Source organism: Watersipora subatra, chromosome 4 (assembly GCF_963576615.1).
Source record: "Watersipora subatra chromosome 4, tzWatSuba1.1, whole genome shotgun sequence".
Classification (NCBI taxonomy): domain Eukaryota; kingdom Metazoa; phylum Bryozoa; class Gymnolaemata; order Cheilostomatida; family Watersiporidae; genus Watersipora; species Watersipora subatra.
In genome coordinates, this window is record NC_088711.1 from 38736917 (window position 1) to 38763207 (window position 26291).

General features: G+C 33.5%; 2 protein-coding genes and 1 long non-coding RNA gene across 4 annotated transcripts in view; all 3 read right to left on the reverse strand.

Moving 5' to 3' along the window:
- Positions 1–775: 775 nt before the first annotated feature.
- LOC137393683 (neuropeptide-like protein 29) lies at positions 776–2200 on the reverse strand. Its single transcript, XM_068080323.1, has 4 exons — positions 2187–2200; positions 1597–1692; positions 1302–1483; positions 776–1018 (listed from the first exon to the last, which is right to left on the reverse strand). The coding sequence occupies exons 2-4, from the start codon at positions 1662–1664 to the stop codon at positions 1014–1016; spliced, it is 255 nt and encodes an 84-aa protein (XP_067936424.1). The 5' UTR covers positions 1665–1692; positions 2187–2200; the 3' UTR covers positions 776–1013.
- Positions 2201–8434: 6234 nt separating this feature from the next.
- The window catches only part of LOC137393684 (neuropeptide-like protein 29), a 39887-nt gene continuing 22030 nt past the window's right edge, over positions 8435–26291 (reverse strand). Inside the window, exons 1-3 of one of the 2 annotated variants that reach the window (XM_068080325.1) lie at positions 9267–9357; positions 8980–9161; positions 8435–8692 (exon numbers count right to left, since the gene is read on the reverse strand). In XM_068080325.1, coding sequence (XP_067936426.1) covers positions 8688–8692; positions 8980–9161; positions 9267–9334 — 255 coding nt within the window. In that variant the 5' untranslated portion in view covers positions 9335–9357 and the 3' untranslated portion in view covers positions 8435–8687. Of the gene's footprint in view, positions 8693–8979; positions 9162–9266; positions 9358–26291 lie in introns of those variants that run through there. The other variant, XM_068080326.1, reaches the window with a different exon arrangement.
- LOC137394837 (uncharacterized) lies at positions 16060–21336 on the reverse strand. The gene is made up of 2 exons (XR_010978386.1): positions 21206–21336; positions 16060–16406 (listed from the first exon to the last, which is right to left on the reverse strand). It is a non-coding gene; the product is annotated as an uncharacterized lncRNA (long non-coding RNA).

The following is a 26291-nucleotide window of genomic DNA, read 5'->3' on the forward strand; positions in this document are numbered from 1 at the left end:
CATGAGCTATTGTATAGAACATAAAAGCACTTAGCTTTTAGTCATTTGATACAAATTTATTTCAAGCAGATATAGATTTGCTCTAATCAAGTGATAGCTTCAGGAAGATATAATTCAAGCTGGCCACCACCGAGACTGAGAATAACTCATCGATCATACCTCAGTATTCAATGTGAAATCACCGTCAATCAATGAGAACAACTTGAGGTGTTCCTTCATTTCTTTTATTAAATGTGCACTAGTCTGGATTTCAGATAAGATATGAACTTTTCACAAAGGCAAAGATTGCAAATTTTGGTTTTTTGGGAAGGCTGTAAAGCGCTTAGCTTTTTTATTGAACTATGTAGGCTACCTTTTGTTTTTTTAGTTTCCAAATGTGCTTGCTAAGTTTGATCTGGTTGTTTTTACTTGTGTGGTTCAATGATGCTTTTTGTTGTCGTACCTAATTCTTAAAGCCGGTTTCACAGTGTGCTACATGTTTGTTGTTTTGATGGCTACTTAACTGTTGCTTGGATACCATTATTCTCTTTGTCTTGCAATTACCATCAAGTAGGTATTCACAATTGAATACCTTGATTGTGGCTGTATTATTTTTTGGCTTTATTGAATATGTTTTTATTGTGTACTTTAATTATTGTTGTCATGCATGGCATTCAAAAATAGCTAAGTCCTAAAGTGTGTGTGTTCAATATTATGCAGAGAGTGTGCTTCTTGGTAAATCATTGCTTAACTTTGTTGGTGAAATGTGCATATGTGTTTGGACAGAGCAGATATGTTGGGTTATTTGATATAAAATATATTTATACAAATAGTAAGAAAATGAAACAAAACTTTAAACTTAACAAACCAAAAAAGATGAATATGATAATTTTGGTTTAATTAAGCACAAAAAATACATGCACCATTCGCATATTTCTTGTAAAAGTCTTGACGGAAGTTTATCGGAATCCTTCACTAAAGGTTGGCATTGTGGGAAAGTGGCGACTTTTGAAGAATGTCGGTTGTCTGTGTGTCTAATCTGTAACAGTATGAGTATACTCATAATTACTATTTTGTATTGCGGAATCAGAAATCTTATCAATTAATATTAACTAATTCAGGTTTACATATTTTTTTACAAGTTTTATTAAGTTATCAAGAAAATTGCACACTTTCATACCATGATATATATTTAATAACCGTTTTATACAACATGTAATCTGATCATTACACTTTGCATCAATCTTTACGTAAGCCGTATTTAGCAGTATAACAAAACTTTATTCATATTTTAAGAGGAAATAAATATCATTTATACTTACATCCTCCAAACCCTCTGCCAAATCCACCTCCAAATCCACCTCCAAATCCTTTTCCAAAGCCACCACCGAAACCTCGTCCAAATCCACCTTTAAATCCTCGTCCAAATCCACCACCAAAGCCTCTTCCAAATCCACCCCCAAAACCTCCTCCAAATCCACCAATTCCTCTACCAAACCCGCCTCTGAAATAGATTATAAATAAATCTTAAAAGAAACAATGGTATTATTTTATTGTTACAAAATTTTAATATTAACTCATTCTTTTTATGTGATGAGAAACAGTAGAAGGACATACCCGAAGCCAGATGCGACGGTTTGGTGGAGAGCAAGACAGAGAGCCACAAGGATTACCAAGAACTTCATATTGATTGTTGGTAGTGTGTGTTTATATCTAAAGTGTGAATAAGTGTTCAACACATACAATGATGAGTTACATGTTTTGGCTTAATTGTGAGCTACACTACCTACAGAACCACACATTTTTATATTAATAATGTTATGGGATCGGCTTATTGAACAGTGACAGTCCAAAAGTATATACAACTTATTAAATATTGTTTAGCAAGTGAATGTTATAAAAACAAACCGTCTAATAATTAGAAAATGTCACACATCAATTTTTACTATAAAACTAAGCTGAATGATCAGCTTAAAACTTGATAGCTATTTATAATTTAAATCAGATGATAGCAAAAACCCCTGCTGCCTAAAAACAACACTTTTATTGTTATAAAATGCAGAACAGTAAAACTGATAGACCATGTTAATATAAGCTTTTCTCTAATGTTTAAGAATATTAATAAATTTTTGCCATTGTAAAATCTTTACTGTTGAGGACCTCAGTCTAATGAATAGAAGTAGTATATTAAATTATATAGTACTTACAGATCCTTCTGCTGTTGAAGATGAACTGAATTCTGGGACTGATGAGCCTCTATTTATACCAATAAACCCTCATTAATTATACATAAATGAATGAAATCATGATCCTGTCTTTAAACCGTTATTTCTGATAACCAATCAGGGAAGTCATCAATTTAAATCAACTTGACAACATTTATATCTGGGGGTTTAAAATATGTAATGAATTGTTAAGTTATGCTGATTGTACAGCCTACTCAATACAGCACAGTAAGCAACTTAAACAAAAATATCTGAAATAAAAATAATATATGTGAGTTTTTATTGTGGTGTTGAATGTTACTTCAACTTTTAAAAGTCTTAATCAAGTTTAAAGTGCTATAAGAAGCTCTTTTCTAAGTTCAAAACCAAGCTATCTATAAAATAATGAAGAAATTTTTAAATGCAAATTTTAAGAACATATGAGTTATTCTTTCAAAATATGAAATTTGTTTTTTTTGGTTTAATTATTAGTTCTAGAATTTGATACATTTAAAAACGAAACGACAAGTAAGAGTGTGAATTGTGTTTTAGAGTTGTTGAATAATTAGTAACACCATTATTGCAAGCCAAAATAATAAATATCCTTTGGCAGTCGACCAAAGTCTTTGGAATAATAATTGTAAAAAGTTGAAAGTAAAACTAGCTAGTATAAGTTACCACCTGAGTATTAATGTATCGATAGTATTTTGACTGTATATAATTACAATGTTAACCAAATTAAAGATCTTAATAAATCTCAATAAAATAACGATATAATATTTAAGGTCTTTATAAATATCTGAATATTACCAGATGACATATTATGGTAAGTACAAGTTAGGTCAAAGTAAATAAGAAAAGTACGTGTCGTAGCTTAGTCCGTACTTTAAATCTTTAACACACCAGCTCTGAGTTGTTTCACTTAAATGTAACTTACGCTGCTGTCCTGCCCTTCAAGATAAACCTAGGAAAACTTTAAGGAGGTCATCCTTTTTACACCAATTGTTATGAACCTTTTGATAATTTAATACTGAGAAAATTGACATAGACTTCTTCATGAAGCTTCTGTTAAAAACCCTGGTACACAAATTATGACAACTAAGTATTCCTAAACAAGTTTTTTGTACTGCCAGCTTAAAAAGTTTACTGAAAACGATATTATTTAACATATGAACTCCTTCAGTGTCGCGTGCCAATTACAGCAAAATGCAGCAGTTGTGATTTACAGCAATATTTATTAGTGGTTTTGTCTATGTCCAGTCATGACACAAATTACTATTTAATGGAAAATACAGTTCAACAAGGCTTCCATGTAGGTTATTGAATAGAACAGACAGTAGTTATGATATCTCTATATATTTATATATGTACTTGTAGACCTGCAATTGTTATTTTAGACACTTTCGTGATTGTTTCCATGATTCAAACATGCCAAAATAATCTAATATGTAAATATATTTGCTAAAATGGTACTATTTAATATATATACGCCTTCAGTGTCACCTGGCAATTATAGCAAAATGCGGCAGTAGTGATTTATAGTGATATTTGTTAGCACTCTCCTGTATATCCAGTCATGACACAAATGGCTATTTAATAGAAATTACTGTTCCGCAAGACTTTCGTATAGTTGCTTGATTGGAGCAGAAAGAAGTTAACAGGTTTTAAGATATTTCTATATATCTATATTTGTAGCCCTCTAATTACTGTTTAAAACGCTTTCGTAATGGTCTCCATGATTCAGCCATTCCAAAGTCCTCTAATACTCATCTATAAAAGGACCAATTTATCACTTTAATCCCTATTGCATGCCAAAACTAATGACATGACTTTTGCGTTGTTCCTGATTTTAGACTATGTTGTAGTGGATGCCATCTAAATGCTATATGTTTCCCAAGGATACCCAAACATTAAGTATCTCTTTCAAAGCTTTCTTCGGTTCATCAGGTGCCACGTATCTGCAAAGAGAGGATAATTCAGACTCGTTAAACTGACTCTAATGTAAGTCATCAAGGTGGGATGACCTTCTGTGCTTGTTTACTAATGTACACTTATCATGGTATTGTCCTTTTAAGTGTATTTTGGGTTTTGAGCCTATTTTGAATACCTCTGCAAATAGTATTTGAAGTTTTCGCAAAACACTGTGACAATTCAGCAGATGTGACCATCTATGAAGAGTATTAGAAGAATATTTGATATACGCTGTTGAGTAGTTAATTTGCAGCTGCCAATCAAGCTATCTAATCAGTATTATTTGAGTTCACCTTCGTTATGTAAAATTTTTTGAAGTAGTTGTCCGAGATAGAAATAGTATTCAATATAGTTACTCTTCAGCTCAGTGTTACATGCACTTAAAACCTACCAGCTGAGAATTTGCAGCATGGGACAAGATGTTAGCAGTTTGTAAGAATGTTGAGAAAATACATAGTTTGATACAAATACATATACAGATACGAATGAACAGATATAGATACATATATAGATACATGTACAGACACAGATACAAAAACCACTGCATATACATATACAGTCACAGACACAAATACAGACAGAGAGAAATCCATGTACAATGCACATACATATAGAATCAAAGATGGATGTACAGGTACAGATACAACAACAACCACATATACAGATACATACACATATACAGTTACACAGATGCAGATACATGTACATACACAGACGAAAATACAGAGAGAGAGAGAGAGAGAGAGAGAGAGAGAGAGAGAGAGAGAGAGAGAGAGAGAGAGAGAGAGAGAGAGAGAGAGAGAGAGAGAGAGAGACAGATAGCTACATAGAAACAGATGCATATGTAGATACATATACATATGCACAAATACAGATACACTAATAGCAATAAAAAATACATTTCTAAACAGCTAAAATTGACAAAATAACTATTTTCGTCCCAAAGGTTAATTATAGCTAAATGATCCTTTTTTGACGGTAGTCAAATACAGCACTGATGATTTTTTGTGAATTTATAGTTGTCACTTTGATTTTGCAGTTTTTTTCATCAAAATTAGCCTTGACCTAACTAATAATACAACAAACAAGGTTGTCAGTGTTATGCAAGACTTATACATAAGTGCTTTAAGAGGATAATATATAATTGAAGTCCTGTCAGGTTATATGAAATGTTTTATTACTGTAATGGTATTGTACTAATGACTTAGACATTGCAGGGTCATCTAATATTTATCTATAGAATATATCAATGACCAGACCAGTTGATCATTTCATCCCCCATGATATGCTGAAACTTGACTTGATTTGTAAGGTGTATGCATTGATGGGCAAACCAATTGTAGATTTTTACCCTATGTAAGCCATTTCTCAAGAGCAGGCTGACTTGTTATTATTCCTTTCCTTTATCAGCTCTCCTCAACTGATTGAATGCTCTATAGTGTTGTTAGGGGGAAACAACTCCGACTTGGGGCTAAATGCTAGTCGTATTGTCAATATTAACATTTTGCTTATTGTAGACCAAAAAAAGCGTACCAGCTAACTTCAGTAGAAAACTGATATAGAGTTGTGCTCCTTATTTTTTTTGCAGCTTGGGTGAGCAACTCCCTAAGTAGCGAAAACTTCTTTAGCAGCCTGTTTAACTCCAAGGCTAATAACTACATTTATGCCTACAACCTGGGTAATGTTGCTTCAGTTGAATCTGCCAAACCTGACATATGATGAAAGAGTTCTCTTTCCGATTCTAACATGCTTGTACAGCCCAACGGTGTACAAGGTATGGAGAATTTGAACTTTTTTGACTAGTTGATTTGTATTGTTTGTTGGATGTTTGTTTTAAATAATGTAATAATGGATTTGTTGATATGACGATGTCATAATGAAGCATTCTTTCAAAAATCTAACAAATTTCTTAATATAGTAGTTTAGAAAATAAAGTATTGACCAAGTGAGTGGGTATTGAGCTTGAAAATTTATTAAACAAGCACTAGTGGGGAGTAAAACTAAGCTCAACCTGCTCTTATGCTATATGCACTGCACTCCTATTATAATAAATTTAGTGGAAAAAGATAACTAGCAAAATAAATTGTAAATTACGTTGTAGGAGTTGTGCACTCTGAGCTGCTTTAGACCTACATGTATAATCTTTCTGCTTTCAATAATGTGGTACATTTTCTTTGTTCATAGATTTAATCATACTTTCTTCCTAGATAAATTATGATAATTTATGTACTGGCTACTCTGCATCTTTATAAACATGATATGAGTTTTAGTTAGCTATGGTAACAGTAATAAATCAAATTTTTTAAAAATATACAATAAAACTTATGGGTTAAGTTAATACTTTGAAAAAAGCATGGAATAATTTGTAAATGATTTTGAGCAAAAAGGCTTGGCTAATAATTTTTTCCTTAAAAATGGAAAGTTCTTCCAAGCAATCAAGAGTGAAATGACATAATACCAAACCTAATGAAGTATTTTAAAGAGATACGATGGTCGTTAATACCAATTCGTGACTGTTTCATACTTCACCAAAAAACATGACAAGCTAAAATTAAAAATTTAAAGATAAATTTCTATTTCTCTGAAAAAATGAAGAACCAAAGAAAATAGTTTGGAACAAATAATTATATGGAGATTGCTAATAATAATAACTAACTTTACTAAAACGTGTAGCAGACACAATAAAACTAATAAAGAAACTGTTAAAAATACATATCATAAACGTGGCAGAAAATGTCATCACCTATTATCTCTACACAAAAAAACAACAATAACTCGTAGCAGAGTTTAAACATCCTAGTTTGGGAGATGGATTAGTCGCGAAATGTTTTTCTTTTAGGGTAATTAAAAAGCTATGATAAACTACGGTTTTAAAATTTTACTCATGCCAGTGGTAGTGATGTTCGTGCATGTGTGTGTGTGCGTGCATGCGTGCGTGCGTGTGCATATGTGCATATTTTCACATGGGTGTATGTGCACATGGGTGTGTGTGTGTGTCTGTGTAAGCACATGTGCATGTGTGAGCGGGAGCACTCACACAAACACGCACACACACATGCGCTCACGTGCCCATGCGCGCACACGCATGTAAGCCAGAGTTTGCATGCGCATGTGTGTGCATTTGCATTCTAAGAAGTTACTGGTGTTGAGCTCAGATGTATAAATGAACCAACAAACCCGTAGCTTGTGAGTTAAAATATAAGCAAAGTTTTAGAGTTAGTAATAGTGGTCATAGAAACAAGCACATAATGAGTGAATATATTTTGACATGTTCACATTCCCGTTTTAAGCACCGGTATTAAACACAGCAGGATTCCATGTGAAAAAACATTTACTTTCCCAGATATGGCGTTATTCTGCCTGTTCTAGGTTAAACAGCTGTAGTCGTCAACTAATTAGCCCCAGAACAGGAAATACAAGTTTTTTTAAAAAGTAATAGAAAGAAAGCACTCAATATATGTACTAAGTGCTACATGAATCTAATATATAAAATAATTGTATGGAATACAATGAGCAGTTAGTTTTTAGTCATTTGCCACAAGTGTTTTTTAAAGCAGATATAGATTTGCTCTCATCGAGTAATAACTTCAGGAAGGCTACCTCAGCTGGCCACCACTGGGGGTGAGATACATATAACTCATCGATCAAACTTTATTGGTCAATGTGAAATCACCATCAATCAATGAGAACTACTTGGGGTGTTTCTTCATTTGTTTTATTTAATGTACACTGGTCTGGATTGCAGATATTCATGAACTTATCACAAAAAGGGAAATATTGCTTGTTTTGCTTGTGTGTTGGAAAAGCTGTAAATTGCTTAACTTTTTTATTGAGCTATGTAGGCTACCCTTTGGTCTTTTAGTCTCCAAATGCAAATGCTAAGCTCGGTCTTCCTGTTTTTACTTGTGTGGTTCAATAATGCTTTGTTGTTGTTCCTTCCCTTAAAGCCAATTTCACAGTGTGTTCAATGTTTCCCTTTTTGTTGTTGTTCTGATCACTAAGTCACTATTGCTTGATATATTATCCTGTTTGTCTTTCAATCACCGTCTAGTAAGTATTCGTTTTTGAATACCTTAATTGTGGCTGTATCATTTTTTGGCTTTATTGAATATGTTTCTGTTGTGTACTTTAATTATTGCTGTCATGCATGGCATTCAAAAATAGCTAAGTCCTAAAGTGTGTGTGTTCAATCTTATGCAGAGCTTGTGCTTCTTGGTAAATCATTGTTTAACGTGGTTGCTAAAATGTGCATATGTTTTGGACAGAACAGATATGTTGGGTTATTTGATATACCGGTAAATTATATTTACAAAAATATTAAGAAAATGAAACAAAATATTAAACTTAACAAACTTTAAAAAGGTAAATATGATCATTTCAGTTTAATCAATCACAAAAATACATGCATCATCCGCATGTTTTTGTAAAAGTCTTGACATAAGTTTATCAGAATCCTTCACTAAAGGTTCGCTCTGTGAGAAGATGGAGACTTGTAAAGAATGAGAATTTGAAGAATTTCATTTGTCTGTGTGTCTAATCTGTAAAAGTGTGAGTATAATCATAATTAATACATGTATTTTGCATTTTGGAATCAGACATTTTATCTATTAAAATTAACTAATTCAAGTTTACATATTTTTAGAGGTGTTATTGAGTTATGAAGAACATTGCACATTTTCATACAACGATATATAATTATTCACGGTTTTATACAACATAGAGTCTGAGCATTACACTTTGCATTAACTTTTATGTAAGCAGCATTTAGAAGTATAACAAAGTTTTATCTATATTTTAAGAGGAATTAAGTATTGTTTATACTTACATCCTCCAAACCCTCTTCCAAATCCACCTCCAAATCCACCTCCAAATCCTCTTCCGAAGCCACCACCGAAACCCCGTCCAAATCCACCTTTAAATCCTCGTCCAAATCCACCGCCAAAGCCTCTTCCAAATCCACCACCAAAACCACCTCCAAATCCACCAATTCCTCTACCAAACCCGCCTCTGAAATAGATTATAAATAAATCTTATAAAAAAAGAGTATTATTTTATTGTTACGAAAGCTTGAATCTTTTGTCTTATGTAATGAGAAACAGTAAAAGAACATACCCAAAGCCAGATGCGACGGTTTGGTGGAGAGCAAGACAGAGAGCCACAAGGATTACCAAAAACTTCATATTGATTGTTGGTAGTGTTGTGTTTGTATCTAAAATGTGAATAAGTGTTAAACACATACCAGGATGAGTTAAATGTTTTGGCTTAATTGTGAGCTACACAACTTACAGAACTACACATTTTTATATTAAATGTTATAGGATTGGCCTACTGGATAGTGGCAGTCCAAAAGTATATGAAACTGATTAAATATTGTTTAGTGAGTGAATGTTATAAAAACAAACAGTCTAATATTTAGAAAATGTCACACTTATCAATTTTTACTATAAAACTAAGCTGAATGATCAGTTTAAAACTTAATTGCTATTTTTAGTTTAAATCAGATGATAGCAAAAACCTTGGCTGCCTAAAATCAACACTTTTTTAGTTATAAAATGCAGAACAGTAAAACTGATAGACCATGTTAATATAAGCTTTTCTCTAATGTTTAAGGATATTAATAAATTTTTGCCATTGAAAATCTTTTACTGTTGAGGACCTCAGTCTAATGAATAGAAGTAGTATATTAAATTATATAGTACTTACATATCCTTCTGCTGTTGAAAATGAACTAAATTTTGAGACTGATGAGCTTCTATTTATACAAATAAACTCTCATTAATCGTATGTAAATACATGAAATCATGATCCTGTCTTTAAACCGTTATTTCTGACAACCAATCAGGGAATTCATCGATCTAAATCAACTTGACAACATTTATATCCAGGCGTTAAAGATAAGTAGTGAATTGTTGAGTTATGATGATTGTACAGCCTACTCAATACTGCACAGTAAGCAACTTAAACAAAAAAATCTTAAATAAAAATAATATATGTAAGTTTTTATTGTGGTGTTGAATGTTACTTCAACTTATAAACGTCTTAATGAAGTTTTAGGTGCTATGAAAAGCTCCTTTTTTAGTTCAAAACCAAGTTATCTATGAAATAATAAAGAAATTTTTAAATGCAAATTTTAAGAACAAATGAGTTATTCAATTGAAATATGAAATCTGTTTCTTTTTTTGTTTAATTATTAGTTCTAAAATTTGATACATTTAAAAATGAAGCATCAAGTAAGAGTGTGAAATGTATTCAGAGTTGTTGAATAATTAGTAACACCATTATTACAAACCAAAATAATAAATATCCTTTGGCAGTCGACCAAAACTTTACAAAGACTTTGGAATAATAATTGTAAAAAGTTGAAAGTAAAACTAGCTAGTATAAGTTAACACTTGAGTATTAATGTATTGATAGTATTTTGAATGTATATAATAACAATGTTAACCAAATAACAGATCTTAATAAATCTTAATAAAATAACATTATAATATTTAAGGTCTTTATATATGTCTGAATATTACCAGATGACATATTTTGGTAAGTACAAGTTAGGTCAAAGTAAATAAGAAAAGTACGTGTTATAGCTTAGGCCGTATTTCAAATCCTTAACACACCAGCTCCGAGTTGTGTCACTTGAATGTAGCTTACGCTGCTTCCTCCTGCCCTTCTAGATAAACCTATGAATATTTTAGAGAGGTCATCCTTTTTACACCAATGTTCAAGAACCTTTTGAGTATTTAAAACCTAGAAAATTGACATAGACTTCTTCATAAAGTTTCTGTTAATAACACTGGTATACAAATTATGACAACTAGACTTTCACCAGCATTGTCAGATACGAATGACTCTTGGGTCACTGTTTTGAAAAGTTTGAAAGTTCTAACAATTCATCTTTAGGAAGTGCCCTCCCAACTAACAACGACATTCCTGGGATGTTCCGTAACGTTACACTGAAATAACGTTCCAAAAAAAACATTGTCATAACGTTCTACAAACGTTATTTGATGATCATTGTAGAATTATGTTCCAACAATGTCGCAAGAACGTTGCATAGAATGTTGTGCAATAATATTATCATAACGTTCAGCAGAATGTTACAGGAATATACTTTGGAAGCGTTATCATAACGTCGTTAGCGAACATTATTAATGAATGTCCCAGGAATGTCCCAGCAACGTTACTCTGGAATGTTTGAGTGAAAACATTCATATAACATTGGCTTGAAATGTAACTGGAATATTATGGGGTGACATCATATTCACATTCAAATAATTGTCCCAACAATGTTTCAAGAATGTTACTTTTGAATGTTCGAGAGTTAATGTTCATATAACATTGGCTTGTAATGTAGTTAGAATATTATGGTGTTACATCATATTTAACTTCAAATGAATGTCTTAGGAATGTCCCAGGAACGTTACTTTGGTATGTTCAATTGAAAACATTCACATAACGTTGGCTGGCATTGTAACTAGAATATTATGGTGTGACGGCATATTTAACTTCAAATGAATGTCTTAGGAACGTCCCAGGAATGTTACTCTGGAATGTTCGAGTGAAAACATTCATATAACATTGGCTAGCAATGTAGCTAGAATATTATGGTGTGACATCATCATTAACTTCAAATGAATGTCCCAGAAATGTCACAGGAACGTTACTCTGGAATGTTCGAGTGTTAACATTCATATAACATTGGCTTGCTATGTAGTTGGAATATTATGGGGTGACATCATATTTACATTCAAATGAATGTCCCAGGAATATTCCCAAAATATTACCTTTGAATGTTCCAGCGTAAACATTTATATAACATTGCCTTGCAATGTAGTTAGAACATTATGGTGTTATATTGTTTTTACTTTCAAATAAATGTCCCAGCAATGTTACAAAAACATTACTTTAGGATGTTGGAGTGTAAACATGCGTATAACATTGGCTTGCTATGTTGCTATAACATTATGGTGTAACATATGTACATAGTTGTATAACTGGTTATATTAGAGCTTTTGTTGGTAGTTTAATAAATAGGCGAACAACAAACCATTAAAAAAAGATTAATTTTAGTTTTACCCATTTTGCCATCCTCCTATGCAAATATTGTTTTGACTAAAACCAATTGATAGCAATCATTTGTCTTTTTCATCATAACAGCTGTCTGCAATCATTTTACTTTTCTCATTTTTGTATGGGAATTATTAATAGCTCTATCGATATTCATTATTTTGAGAAATCGAGCACAATGGTACAGAGAGTTTTAGACATTAGCCAAATGTGATTAATTATGAGTTGCAATCAGGAACATTATGGTCAGGCAAGTGTATCCTGACCGTGACGGTTTCCACCGCTAATGGTCGCTTCTAGATCCCAAATTTTCAGCTGGGAGATATGCAATAATATTTAGAAAGAAACATATTTAAACAAATTATGAGCTTGCATCTAAAAGCAACAATGCTGTTGACATATTTGCTCGGAGCACGCCACACAATATTTATATTTTGCATACAAAATTACATAGAAGTTACCTTCTCATTTTTCAGCAAGATACAGTAACTTCAAGTGATGTTTTAATAATTTGGGAGTTGTACCACTACGCTTTAACAGAAGGACAACTTTTAGTTTCACATTAACTCGTTTTTATTAAATTGCTATAATAGTTGATGCTTGCAGTTTTTTGAAACTAACATAGTTAAACTGCAGTAGTCAATAAAATGGAAAGTAAGATTATTGACTTGCTAAAATTTACGAAAAGAAAGACACTGTATTCACTTTGCATACAGTTTATAGATGCTATTAACTGAAGATCCTAAATACTAGGTATGTAAAATAATACTACAAAGTTTATAGCAAGAATGACAGACTATCGCTGTATGCGTTTTGACCATAAACTCATTAGTAATAGTTACCTGTTAAAAATTTGAGATAAATGCAAATATAGTTGAAAAGAGCAAATTTCAAAAATAATACCAACTGGTACTGGTACTAACTTCAGAGAGCGCTGAAAAAGTAAAACATTAGCTAATTTGATAACAGGCCAACGCAAAGAAGTTTGAATGCAAACAAAGAGTTTCTAAAAAGGAAAGTGTAGCAGTAATATAAATGTAACGAGGTTATAAAGCTGCAGCACTTACTAGTTCACAGTAGTTGCATCTGTTTAGACTGTTCTACATATACATTTGGTAAATAGGCATAAAGCATTCAGCTACAATTGTAGTTCTTAGAAGTAATGATGATGCAAAAAACAGTCTTTATATAAATTGACAAACGACATTTTATTAACAAGTACTTTGATTCTATGTGTGTAACATCAACTGATATGTTTTAGGGGAATTAATAATACTACGGCAAGGTTTTAAAAATTGTAGCATTAAGTACTGAAATTCCAAAAACGATAATTCAATTGGCTTGCCAGATATTTGTTTTTTTATCATTAAAAGCTTTTACAAATTATATAGACGAAATACAAGTAAGTTTAATATGTGTATTAGTACATTTTAAACAAATTTTTCATGTTTACATTTTGTTTTGTAAGTTAAATGTTTTCAACCAATTAATTAAAAATGTATTTTGTTGAAATTATTTCAAAAGACTTGAGTCTGCTGTTGTGAGCCTGTGCAATATTTTTAAACATTTTTGGTTTGAGTTTTGATTTATTATACCAAAACAACATTGTTTGAATACTTTCAAATTACTATTCAATACTCGATTTATTCATACATTTTATTTGCATAACATAGTACCGAAAGTATATACCTTTCATTCTGCTAAATAATTTAGTTCTGTCATAATGTTAGAATAATAATAAATGATGATTTTACCAAATATGGCAGTTTTCATCAATTTAGTAGTTATACTAAAGACCTGGTAAGGAGTTGTTATACTGTGGTGTATTTTATCAGGATGTTTCATAGCTTCTGTTGTTGTCAGGTTTCAACTCTTTTGCAGAATCACGTGGTACTAAGCATAAGTTTTAGGGTGCAGTAAGAGAAGTTACCGGAGGTTGTATCAGATAATTGCTAGTAATTCTAGAGAAATGCTATGAGGCATGATTAACACCTCATAGATGCAACCTTCCAAGGAGGGAAAACTCTAACTGGAAAAAACTGGGTAATCTGTTATTGAAATAGATTGCAGCTGAGTACATGCTTGAACTGAATCAGTATTTTTGCATTACATAGAAAAATACATGTGCATGTAGAGAGCTCCAAGTCAAGTCATGTTTATGAAAATCTTTAACAAGTTCACATTAAATTAGTTTAAAAAAATTCATTTTTATCATGTTGTATATCCCAACTAACAATTTTACGTTCCCAGAACGTTCCAGGGATGTTCCGAAAAGTCCCAGAAACGTTTCATCGTAACGTTGCCACAAGATTATTTGTAGACACATTTTCAACATTCCAGCAACGTTGTGGGAAAAACATTGCTGGAACGTAACTCTCCCAACGTTCCGTCAATGTTGTGGGAAATACTTTACTGGAACGTATTTCCCATAATGTCCCTACAACGTTGTGGGAAATACGTTGCTATAACATATTTCCCACAACGTCCCAGCAACGTTGTGGGAATTACGTTGCTGGAATGTTAGTAAATGATCTCGCATAACATTCCCACAATATTGGGAGAACATTGCGTAATATTCCACGAACATTTCTTCCATAATATTGTCTCAAGGCTATTAGCTAACATCCCAGGAAGGTTACGCGTAGAACATTGGTGGGACATGCGTAGGGATTTTTCATCATTATTATACAATATTCCTAGCTACTGCGCATTGCTTTCCTTGCCGCGGTAATCTCGTTGAGCTAAGAAGAAATTTAAAGGCATACAAGTTAGTGGGCATTGGGTTCACTCTTCTAACGAAATGATTTACATACGCGTCAGCTCGTCAGACGACACGTAGCGTTAATCAATCGGTAGATAGACTATCACCATACGTCTGACACAAAATGTGTATGTGGTGACCTGGTCAGTTGCGATGTGGTCCCCCTATCGCGTTATATTGACCCTCTATTACGGATTACCAGAGCCTAATGGACCCTAGTCATTTTTACGATATGTCTAATGAAGTGCGAAAATTTAAATTTGTAGTGACTTTTTATTTCATTTACATAAATCATTCAGATTTATCATTATTTGTTTTCATTATTTTGTTTCTTTTTATATCTGTAATGAAAAATCTATAAAATTTTTAATTTGCTTCATTTTAAATAATTTTTTGTTATGAAAGGGTGACAACTTCCAAAAATTAAATCAAGCGTTTTTGTACAATTCTAGCTAGAACGTTAGAGGAAAAGGTTTGCTAACGTTATTATAACGTTGTTACAAAACATTGTTATCGAATGTCCCAGCAGTGTTACAGGATTGCTACTTTGAAATGTTTGGGTATAAACATTCACATAATATTGTCTTCTAGTATATTCGGAACAGTATGGCTTTTCACCATTATGGAACATTCAGCAGATGATCTGGTGCAAAATTCCTGCGACATGGGGAGAATGTTACAGAATATTCCACAAGCATGCCTTTCATGATGTTGCCTCAAAGATATTAGCTAACATCCCAGGAACGTTTTCGTGCAGAACATTAGTGGGGTGTAACTGTGTAGACAATTTCTAACATTTTGATGTTTCACAGAATGTTCCTCTAATGAATTGCGTACAATGTTACTATAATGTACCGAGCATAACCGTCGACAATATTTTTCCTCAAGCTATACAACATTCCACCAATATTACGTCTCCGAAGCAACCTAATTTTTCTATAATGTACCATGCTTAACCTTCACACAACATCTCTTCTCAAGGCTGACGGACATTCAACAAATATTGCACCTTAGATATATACGAAGACTATTACTAGATTATTCTTAAAATAATCTTTGTGAGCATCTCAATAGTTAGGGCATGGTTCCGAAGCTGTATATTTTGGTACAAACAGTTGCATGATATAATAACAGAAAATAATATGAAACACAATAAAAATATAGCTATAAAATGACTAAACTCTATATATATTGTCATCATCAAAAGATGGCAGAAAAATACCACAACCTTTACACCAGAATAAATTATATATCAATGATACACAGAGACAAACAAGCAAAGCTATGATCATATTTGTGAATAATGCTACAGTCCACCAAATGCTTTACCACATTGGACTAAAGTTTTTCCAGCTCGTCCTTGGATTGTGGTGGCGAAGGCTGTTCTTTCATCCAACAATTCAGATTACAGTACAATCCTTTAAGGCCTGAAATGTGAAGAAGCATTTATATTAGCAGATGAAAACTGCTAAAATGTACAGAATACAAACAAAGCAAATATGAGTATAAAGTAAATATGGCAACAACCTGTTAACAAAGTAATTATGAACATCGAGGTTGATCTGCCACATCAGTGTCACTTGCTAGATACATGAAATAGTATCAGCAATACTTTTCTTTTCACTATTTGTGGGCACTCTATAATAAGGTAATATCATAGATATAGTAAACCCTAGATATGCGAATAATCAAAACAAGTGAGGCCTATAATTAGCATGACGCAACGTCATGGTGATGTGCAAAGCGAATCAGCTGATCTATTAACTCCTATTGACTTAGCACTAAAAACTGCTCAATTTTTCCATAGTTTGTGCATCTGAGACTGCATATTTTACTGAAAATATGTAAAACTTATACACAGTAATACTTTAACTTACGAGTGCCCTAGCATACGAGAAACTTGAGGTACGAGCCAGCTTTTAAGCAGGTTTTAACACACAAGCGGGGGTCCTCCCATGTTTTGGGACGATTCTGACGACCCGACGACAGGGATATTTAAAAAGTGACAGACGAGACGACCATTTTTCAATGTAGGTGACGATGATTTTGTAAGTAGGATTACTAAAGGTACGGCTGCACGTAACGAATTTTTCGTCGGTTCTGAGTTCTGACCGAAATCACGAAAAACGCAGAATTAATCGGTCGAAATTCAAAGAATTATTTGAGCTGTGCATGCCCACCGAGTTCGTCGACGAAACGCTTTTAATTTTAATTAACAGATTAAACAAATTATTAGCGAGCACGATTCTAGCAACTTTAGCAATTAGTATAGTCCAAGACATATATCGCGACACACAATAAAAATACATAAGTATTTCAACATAGAACACACGATGTAACTGTTTAGGTCGCGCTATTGTTGGTTAACGAGCACGACTCTAGCAAATTTTAAGATATATGTAGTCCGAGAACATAATGCGACACACAAGAAAAATATTACAAAAAGTTACCATAGTAAATACGATGCAACCGACTTGATTGCGCTAGAGATGTCAACATTTTCTACCGCAAAACTTTTGCTGCTAAAAAGGAAATATAATTAAAGAATAAACAATTTGTAGCTATAGCGTCCAAACAATAAATACATTCAATAACGCAATCTAAGCAGTTGCATCGTGTGTACTATGTTGAATTGCACTTATACTTTTATTGTGTGTCATTATACGTCTGTTGGACGTCATCATACGTCTCTCTCTAATTGCAAAAGCTGCTGGAATCGTGCTCGCTAGCACGATTCTAGCAGCGCAGAATAATTCTGTGTTTCAATCATTTCGTGATTTTGGTTAGAACCAACAGAAATTTTGTTACTGTAGCCGTACCTTAACTAACTTTTTATTTGTTCATAAATCACCACGGTCAACCGAGTTTGGTCAAGTTTTGGTTTGAAGCATCTGGCCCAGCATTTATAGACTGCCAAAAAATTAAAGCAATGAAATGCCACGACATTGATAGCAAATCCGTTTCCAAGTCTGTGACTGACAGTGATTATTAAAGACAATCTCGGTCTAATTTCAGTACAAGAAATATAGCCCAAAAAACCTAACACGGCTGTCACCTTTCGCGGAGTAATCGGCAACGCTCCCAAACATCACTAATAAGTTTGTGAAGGTCGCTGGTTGAGCCATGCTTTTGGTTAGCAGAAGTTCAAACTGAGCGAGTTTCAGATTTTTAACGCAACCCAGTGCCACCAGAATAGATATTTGTATTAAAATAACGAATGTGAAGAAAAAAGTTGATTTGGTTGCCAAATTGAAAAGGGTGACAGTGATTTTAAAAGTGACGACAGTGATTTTAAAAGTGACAACAGTGATTTTAAAAGTGACTATTCTGACGACAACTTTGTGTGGTAGGACCCCCACAAGCCATGTTTGAGATACGAGCACATGAATCAGTTGCCAAGTATGTCGGAGGTGTTTTATGAGAGCAGCATCACTCTGTATTTTTCAACTGCTCAGATTATATTTTTGTACCATGTTATTTGTGCGCGATTTTCAGTGCTGAATTATGCGAATTAAAAGTACCGTGCGTAGACCGTAAGTTTGCCAGTAAAAGGATAGATAATGCAAAGAAAAAGCGAATGATAATTGATATTAAACGGAAAATTATTGAAAAATATGCAAAATATGTATGCGTGATTGAGCTATATTGCTTTTGAGATATGTTTGTTTTTAAGTTTGTCTTATAAGACTTGGATAAAATCCTAATTTATCAAAGTCAACTGTTGTAATGAAGAATAACTGATTTCTCCCTCTCTGGCAAATGCTAGCGTTAGCTGCTATTGTATGTATTTAATTTTACATTTTAATTTATCACATTTCTTGCATTATTTTTTATTTGTTGCTTTTTGAAAGCATGTGGTAAGTTAGGACAATAACCAACATGTTCTTTCTGTTACAATATATTGTTTTGAGTGTTTTATTTGCATTTTTAGAGTATGGTAACCAATCAATATATATTTAATTGTTTTATATATAAATAAATTGCACCAACATGCGAGTAAATTGACATATGAGCTCAGTCTCTGAATGCATTAAGCTTGTAAGTCAAAGTATGACTGTAATGCCTTTGGATGAGAAAGGCAAGAATCTTACACACATGGTAATGAATAATACCAATGATTCAGAAGCTTCTATATCATTGATAATACAAAGAGTGACCAAATAGAAATTAAACTAATAACAAACTAATGAATCAAATGAGATTTAGAAGCAGTTACAAGTAGTTGGATGCAGTTAGAAGCAGATAGTCTTTGTCTATGGTTGGTTGAACTAGATTCCTGCTTTGAAGCGGCATAGTGTAATCTGATTTTAGTATAGCGATTTACTATAGTTTTGAGTAGACTGTTGGCATGCACTGTACATGTAAAACCTTGATTGAGGTTATGTAATAAGACATATATGTTATTGTCTGTGATGTTACTCGTTTAAAAGCTCTCTGTGTGATACCATAGCTCTCCATGTGTGAACGTAGGCACTTTTCTGTAGCAATACATATTCGGCCTATCAATCTGGTCACCAATCAACCAGGATCACTCAATGTGATCCTGGTTGATCTTAAAGGTTAGGAAGTAGTTGATGTAAGGGTAGTTGCTGAAAAGATATTGAGCAATGCCATGTACAGATTTGGCTGCTGACTCAAAACCAATGACGAAATGATGATGATTTTCCTATTATTTTCCACTAGCAGCTTTCAGCTTGGTGTCTTTAATCTGCATAGATAGCTTATGATATTGTTGAGAACTTCTTGTTTTGAGTTGAAGTTTTGTCTTGTTATGGGCAATTCAGGATATACCTGGGGTGTTTTGGTCTCTTCTGATGACATTTCACTAAGAATTTGGTCTTATTGTTACGTTTATGACTTAAAAACTAGCAAGACAAGCGTGCTTCCACTACTAAACTTATTGCTCAATAGAAGGCTCTGATGCTGTGATGCACATCACTACGACGTAACGTCGTGAAAACAACAGCCAATTATAGGCCTCACTTTTACTCCATTATAATGATAGCTATTCGCCAATCTAGGGTTTACTATATCTATGGGTAATATTGTCCACTCATTCAAGTTTTTGGAATCGCGATTCCTCATAATAGACACAGGTGGATACAAGAGTGCACAACCACCATATTTTCAAAATCATCCTAATCAGCTTTTTTATTTAATGGCTTCATAACTGAGCTTTCTATAAGGCTGCAACTTCATATTGGCATATTATGAAAAATGCACAAGCATATCATATTTAGGGTTGCGCTAATAGTAAGTTTCTTCAGAAGCAACTAATGTCCTAGTCGCATTGTTCTTATGCTGAATTATCATTTTAATAATTTGAAATTTAAAAAGAGTTGTTGTAGAATAGCAATGCGGTAAATTAATTAGTAAATCTCATGTAGCCAAAAACACGAACTTGGACATATCCATTAAAAAATAATAACAAACTGTAAGCTAACAACTCCGCATTAGTCGAGTTATTCACTTGGAGTAAACCTTTCTGATGAGACGCTATATGTGCAAACAGCTATATACGCAGGTAAATGAGAAGCACTGCTAATGCTATTGCAGATTGTTCCAAAGCTTTAAGAAACGCCGTGCAGATATTTAATGAAAAATTAAACGATAAGATTTTTAAGTTTTAGTTGATCTAGAAGTATGCGAGCAGCCTGCCTTTTCAATTTCCTTTATAAGCTTGTTTGAATTAGCGCGTACACTCTTTTAAAAATACATAGTCAATCGGCTATTGTTGCCTCTTACATATTGTCAAATTCTTCAATCATACCTATCTTATATCACAATCAAATAGCTGAAAACCATTTCATAAAAAGAGAAAAAGAAATTACATCGCACTACTAGCTCTAAGTTGACGTTTTAGTAAAAGGCAGCACGATTCTCAACCTAACATGCTCATCACAAGTTATACATAATCTAACACAATGCGAACTTTCAAGAGTTGCTTTCTTAATTATGTACATGTGCACACAACTCTTAGATTTCCATATTTTCTCTGCTTAAAATTCTGATGTGCTAGGTAGTTAGTGTTGAAATGTGCTTCCAATCTGCCAAAAAAATCTACGTTTTGTACTACAGCATTTCTAAATTTGAAAATAATTTTTCCAACTTTCAATAACAAAAATCACAGTTAAAGGGAGAGTAACTATAGATCTATCGTAAATTCCAGAGTACAAGTCGAGATCTGAAGTTTGGTTCAAAAATCCTGGTTTTGACATGTACATACCGTGACCTCTTCCATGGCCCAAATCTTTTATTCGCTAATAGTTCAATCGGGATCAGAGGCGGGCAATGCGTAGCTGAGGAAATGGCATTCAAAACACCATCAGTAAGGACGCCTCTTTTGGCGCCGTCGGGAATACTACAATTAACAAAAGCCTGAGAGTAGCATGTTATAGTGAAGATCACAGAGAACAAAAAACAAGCACTTAACCAACGTACTGGTTCACCTCAATACAAGAACAAAACCGCTACCTCGGATAATAGGTATTCAACAGAGTAGCAATGCCGCAAGACAGATTTCTGTCAGAAATCGTGATTCATGTACAAGAAAAAGGTGTGAATGCCCAATAGTGGATGTGTCAAATGGATTACTGAAGTGTGGCCTTGTAGGCAGATACTACAAAAACCAACATCAAATTCAAAACATATCACGTAATTCCAGAAGAGAATCCTAGTGATGACATTTCGAATGGTGAATAATGGGGACCTGGTGTTCCAATCAGCTCACATTGAGTAGGATTACTGGTATTTCACTATTTTATAAATAAATTCCTATATGTGATATCATGTAATTTTGATTTGCAACGGTTTTTTGAAGTTGAATTTTACTAGAAATCGTGCCATGAATTACATTACCGTCGTATTTTTGTGCAGACACCACAGCAATACTATTTAAATTCATGAAAGAAATGAAGTCACTGTTGGGATTCAAACACAAATGCTCTATGGTAACATCTTCCAGCGCAGCGAGCTGGAAGCTTGTAGGTGTAGCATAAAAACGCACTGGTCAGTGCGCGAGGCGACATTGCAGTAGAAGGACTGGTCTTATGTACTGAATATTATATGGTATGTCTATCGAATTTGATATGGTTGTCACGACGTTAAGGGCTTAGGGCACAAATAAACAAACTTTCCATGTAGCTGAATTAAAGCATATTGATAACATATTAGTAAGCCTACAACATGTATAATAAAAACACAGACATGGAAAATTTGGAATAGTGATGGAAAAATGCAAGAAATATGTCTAGATCTCACCTGTCCCACACTTATTGATACCGATTCAATTGGTTATGGAGAATTCACTGTTGAGCTGAACCTGTGTATGGTTGGCAAATTGACCATAGTAGTGGTGATTGACTAGATAGCGATTAGACGATTAGTTGCAAGGATAATGGCCAGATCTTGTGAGATTCATTCTAAAAAATCGCAAACAAACCACATTAGAGATCTTGCAAACAACAAATCGATAAACTATCTATATGGTAATGAATCAGATGGACTTGGACTGAGATTGAACCGATAACCTTGTAGTTGCAAACCCTAAATCTGGCCACTAAAAACTGCTGGTTGGTCACTACTAATATTGCTCAACATTTTCCAACTGAATAACAAGTTTAGTAGCTCAGTGACTAACAACCATGTCTTTACTCATTTGATATATGCGTATAGATCTTCATCTTTATGAAATTTTAGAGACAAAAATAATGGCAAAGAAAGAATTCTTCAAATTAAGTTTAGCAAATGGCGTTCAAACTTGTATGAATTTGTCACATCAGAGTTGTCTTCTCTATTTTGTGGCAGTAAAAAACTATTAATGATTCACCATTACTCCGTTTGTCCACAACACACAGTCTCTCGTAATGAGATTTATTACCAACAATGCCTCTGAAGTAGGTAATGAAATCAAAAGACACATACTACTACTCGGTAACATGCTTTACACCTTTTTCCACGCATATATGGCTTCAAAGCCATTTCAATTCTATTAGCAAAAGCTCACTCAACCAGCAAAGGTGTTTTTATCAGTTATTAAGACATTCGATAACATCGCTGTGATACGTGAAAAAATCATATTAAAAGTTGTATTTCTCTTGAAGCACAGAGGTACAGTTAAAGAACGAAAGCAATATGTAACCCTTTTAGTGCCATAGGCCTACTCTTTTTAATGAATTCCTGTTTACAGAAACGTGACATTTTAAAGACAAATTATATCCATTCGATGACCCGCAAATGCTTTTCAAGCTGTTTTCCAACGTCAAACACATCCAAGAACGATAATCCACTGCAGTTTACCACCATGGAGTGCAATTATTTAGAAACAACGTCTTTAACACTCGGTTTTATTTACAGAGAAAAACTTGAATTTGTACCAATGCAAACAACTTTACTCACCTGCAATAACGATCGCAAAAAGCGTCAATATCAATTATTACTATATTGTGAATTTTATTGCAAGTATTGCAGATGAGTTAAGCATCGTTAAATCATTAATTAAACTACAACCGCAGGAAAAATAAATCAACATGGCGGATATTTCCTCCTCCCAGTTTTGCCCTGTCCGATATTTTAAGGCATAATACGATGTAAATGCATACCTTCGAAATCTTTCGAAGAAGTACGATGCGGATTTTCAGCTCTCCTACGCATCGAACTTCATAAATTTCAAAAAATTATCACTAAATTCTATGTATATGCCCACAAACAACATCGGTTGATATTTTGGTTCATTATACAGTAATACAAAAGAGTGTTTAATCTCTTTGTAAATATTTAATAGACGTAAACTGACAAAACGTCGTAAAACCACGGTTATGGAAGACCAAGCGAGTCATACTTAACCCCGAATGCCTGTTGGAGATTCCGAGAAGTTGGGGATTTTTTCTGAAACTACCGATGTGGTTACCGCTGCCTATACTCACGATGTTGTGTTAAAACTGCTAAAAGAGTTCTGAATGGATATCCCCGAGTGATTTATTCACTACTAATGGACGTGATTTGACGCTATTTGGTAAGAAACCTCAAATTGTTGATCAGTTACAAAACTGTCTTACACAAAGCCACTGCACACTCGCAGACCCGCGAAAATGGTGCCCGAAGGGTTGAAATCAACTTGATATCGAATAATGAATACCATATTTGCCTTGTAGTGACCGATTTAACTCATGCACTACTATCAGCCCCTCTGTGGGGCTTACAATTTAAATCAGACGGAGAGCCCCTCACTGGGGCTTTTTTATATTATGTGGTTTGGTTCTCATTTTGTTGCTACAAGTGAATGGATTCAGATTTTCTTGGTTCAAATGCTTAGTATGGAGACTATTGTAGTGTGTGTTCATGTGAAACTGACAGTAAAGGATTCTTATAAGTATTATATATATATATATATAGCATTTGTATTCATTTCATGTGAAACGTTAACTGCGGATGATTCCCAACATCTATAAGCACAAAAGCTCTGAAACGCGCTCGTAGAGAGCTTACGAATTTCATCGCATCTGACGAAGACTTGCTTTGTTTGGCCTGGCCCATTTTGTGAGTGGCTGTTTGAAGGGCTTATGTTGATACAAATTAATTATGTTCAACCTAAAATGAATTACGTAGCGAATAAGTTGAAAACATTTTATGAGAAAGAGATTTTGAGGTGAATTTTTTGTTAGCAGTACATCATGTTTATGTTACACAACTATTTATTGTACTGACTGAAAAGAAAAACGAAGTTGCAAGTTGTCAGTCAAGACTCAATAATCATTTTTTATTTACAGCGTGAAACTTTGTTGAGTCCAAAAATAATCCATCAGACAACAAGCAAAGCAACCTTTTCACTTCTAACATTCCTTGCAAAAAACATAATTTTCAGTGATTTGTCTGCTAATATGTTACACAATTCTAAGAAAATTTAACTTTGCCAAAATTATTTAAGCATCGCCAAGTGGAAGTAACTTTATGCGGATCCATGGTCTATTCTAGCAAATACATGTAGACTAATTATTATGACATGACCATGTAGTAACTGTAATTTTTAATTTCCGTAGTTTATCTAATTGTAATTTTTACAATTTGATATAAATTAGATAATATCTCTTCGAGTTAAATTCAACAACAAGATTGCATAAAGGTTTGGAGATTTTTTTGAAGGTTCATCCCCCTTTTTCTTATTTTGTAAAGAGCAAATCTGACAATACAACAATCATTTCAACGGGTATGTGAACTGACTGTTTGATATAGCCGCGTAATTGCCTTTAAGCTGTATAAATCATCTATGTGAGAATTTTCTGCAAGTTGACAGGCTCGGTTACGAAGGTTGTTACTTGTGTCATTACTGACCGATGCCCCAGATGGTCGCAAACTATTTTGTAATTGCAAATGGAAGATTTGTTTAGTAAATTGACAATGTCATATAAGCAAGCTAATAACATTAACTGAACACTTCATTGTTTTGTTAATTATTTGTAATATCTACTGTGACAAGCAACAACAAAAACTGAGCCAAAGGTTTCAAAAGAAATGTGAATATCACACTGTATTATTTAACACTGTTTACGAAAACCTACAATAGGTGTTCTCATCATTTCATGAACAAAAAATAAGATTGTTATATATGACTTATTGTTAAAGGTTGACTTACAACAAAATTCACATTACAGTTATTTGATATCAAAAGATTCACCATGTCTTATTCTGTTGTGTTGTAGGTGCAAATTATATGGGAATGTGATTAAAAGCTCTTAAAAGCTAAAAAAAAACGAACAGTTAATCGTAGCCACATGAGACCGCCGTAGTTTGGATTCTCTTTCCAAAGCGGCTCAAATGGGACGTAGTTGTTACAGGATGGTTTCTGTTTACACTTTCATGCAACCTCATTCGTCGAAATATTTTCACAAATATATTTCACACATTCAATAAAACCAGGTCTATTGTTCTTACGCGTCTATTTTATCGTCATTGTAGTGTTGTCACTTTTAGCACTGATATATTATAACTTACCGTAAAAAGTTGTTAAACTTTCTAACCTTAGCTCAAAGGCGTACATATCATTGTCTGATAATCATGACGAGCCTGTTGGTCACATGTGATAATCGAAAATTGCTGCAAAAACTATTTGCAAAGTATTGGGTCACATGATCAGATTAAAACTTGACGATTAGATCAAGCCGAAACAAAATTGAAAGTAGCGAGCATCTATATTCGATACGGGGTCTTCGGTAAAACCCGAAGTGTTTGTCATAAACTAGTGCTACGATAAGTTTTATATGGAGCTTTTTATTGGCCTTTCAATTCACGTGAGAACATCACGTGACAAGACAACC

Bases quoted from the DNA above. Each gene is read 5' to 3' on its own strand.
- LOC137393683 (XM_068080323.1), bottom strand. From the start codon at position 1,664: ATGAAGTTCTTGGTAATCCTTGTGGCTCTCTGTCTTGCTCTCCACCAA. The intron at 1,484-1,596 runs GTATGTCCTTCT...AATCTATTTCAG, and splicing joins ACCGTCGCATCTGGCTTCGG to AGGCGGGTTTGGTAGAGGAA.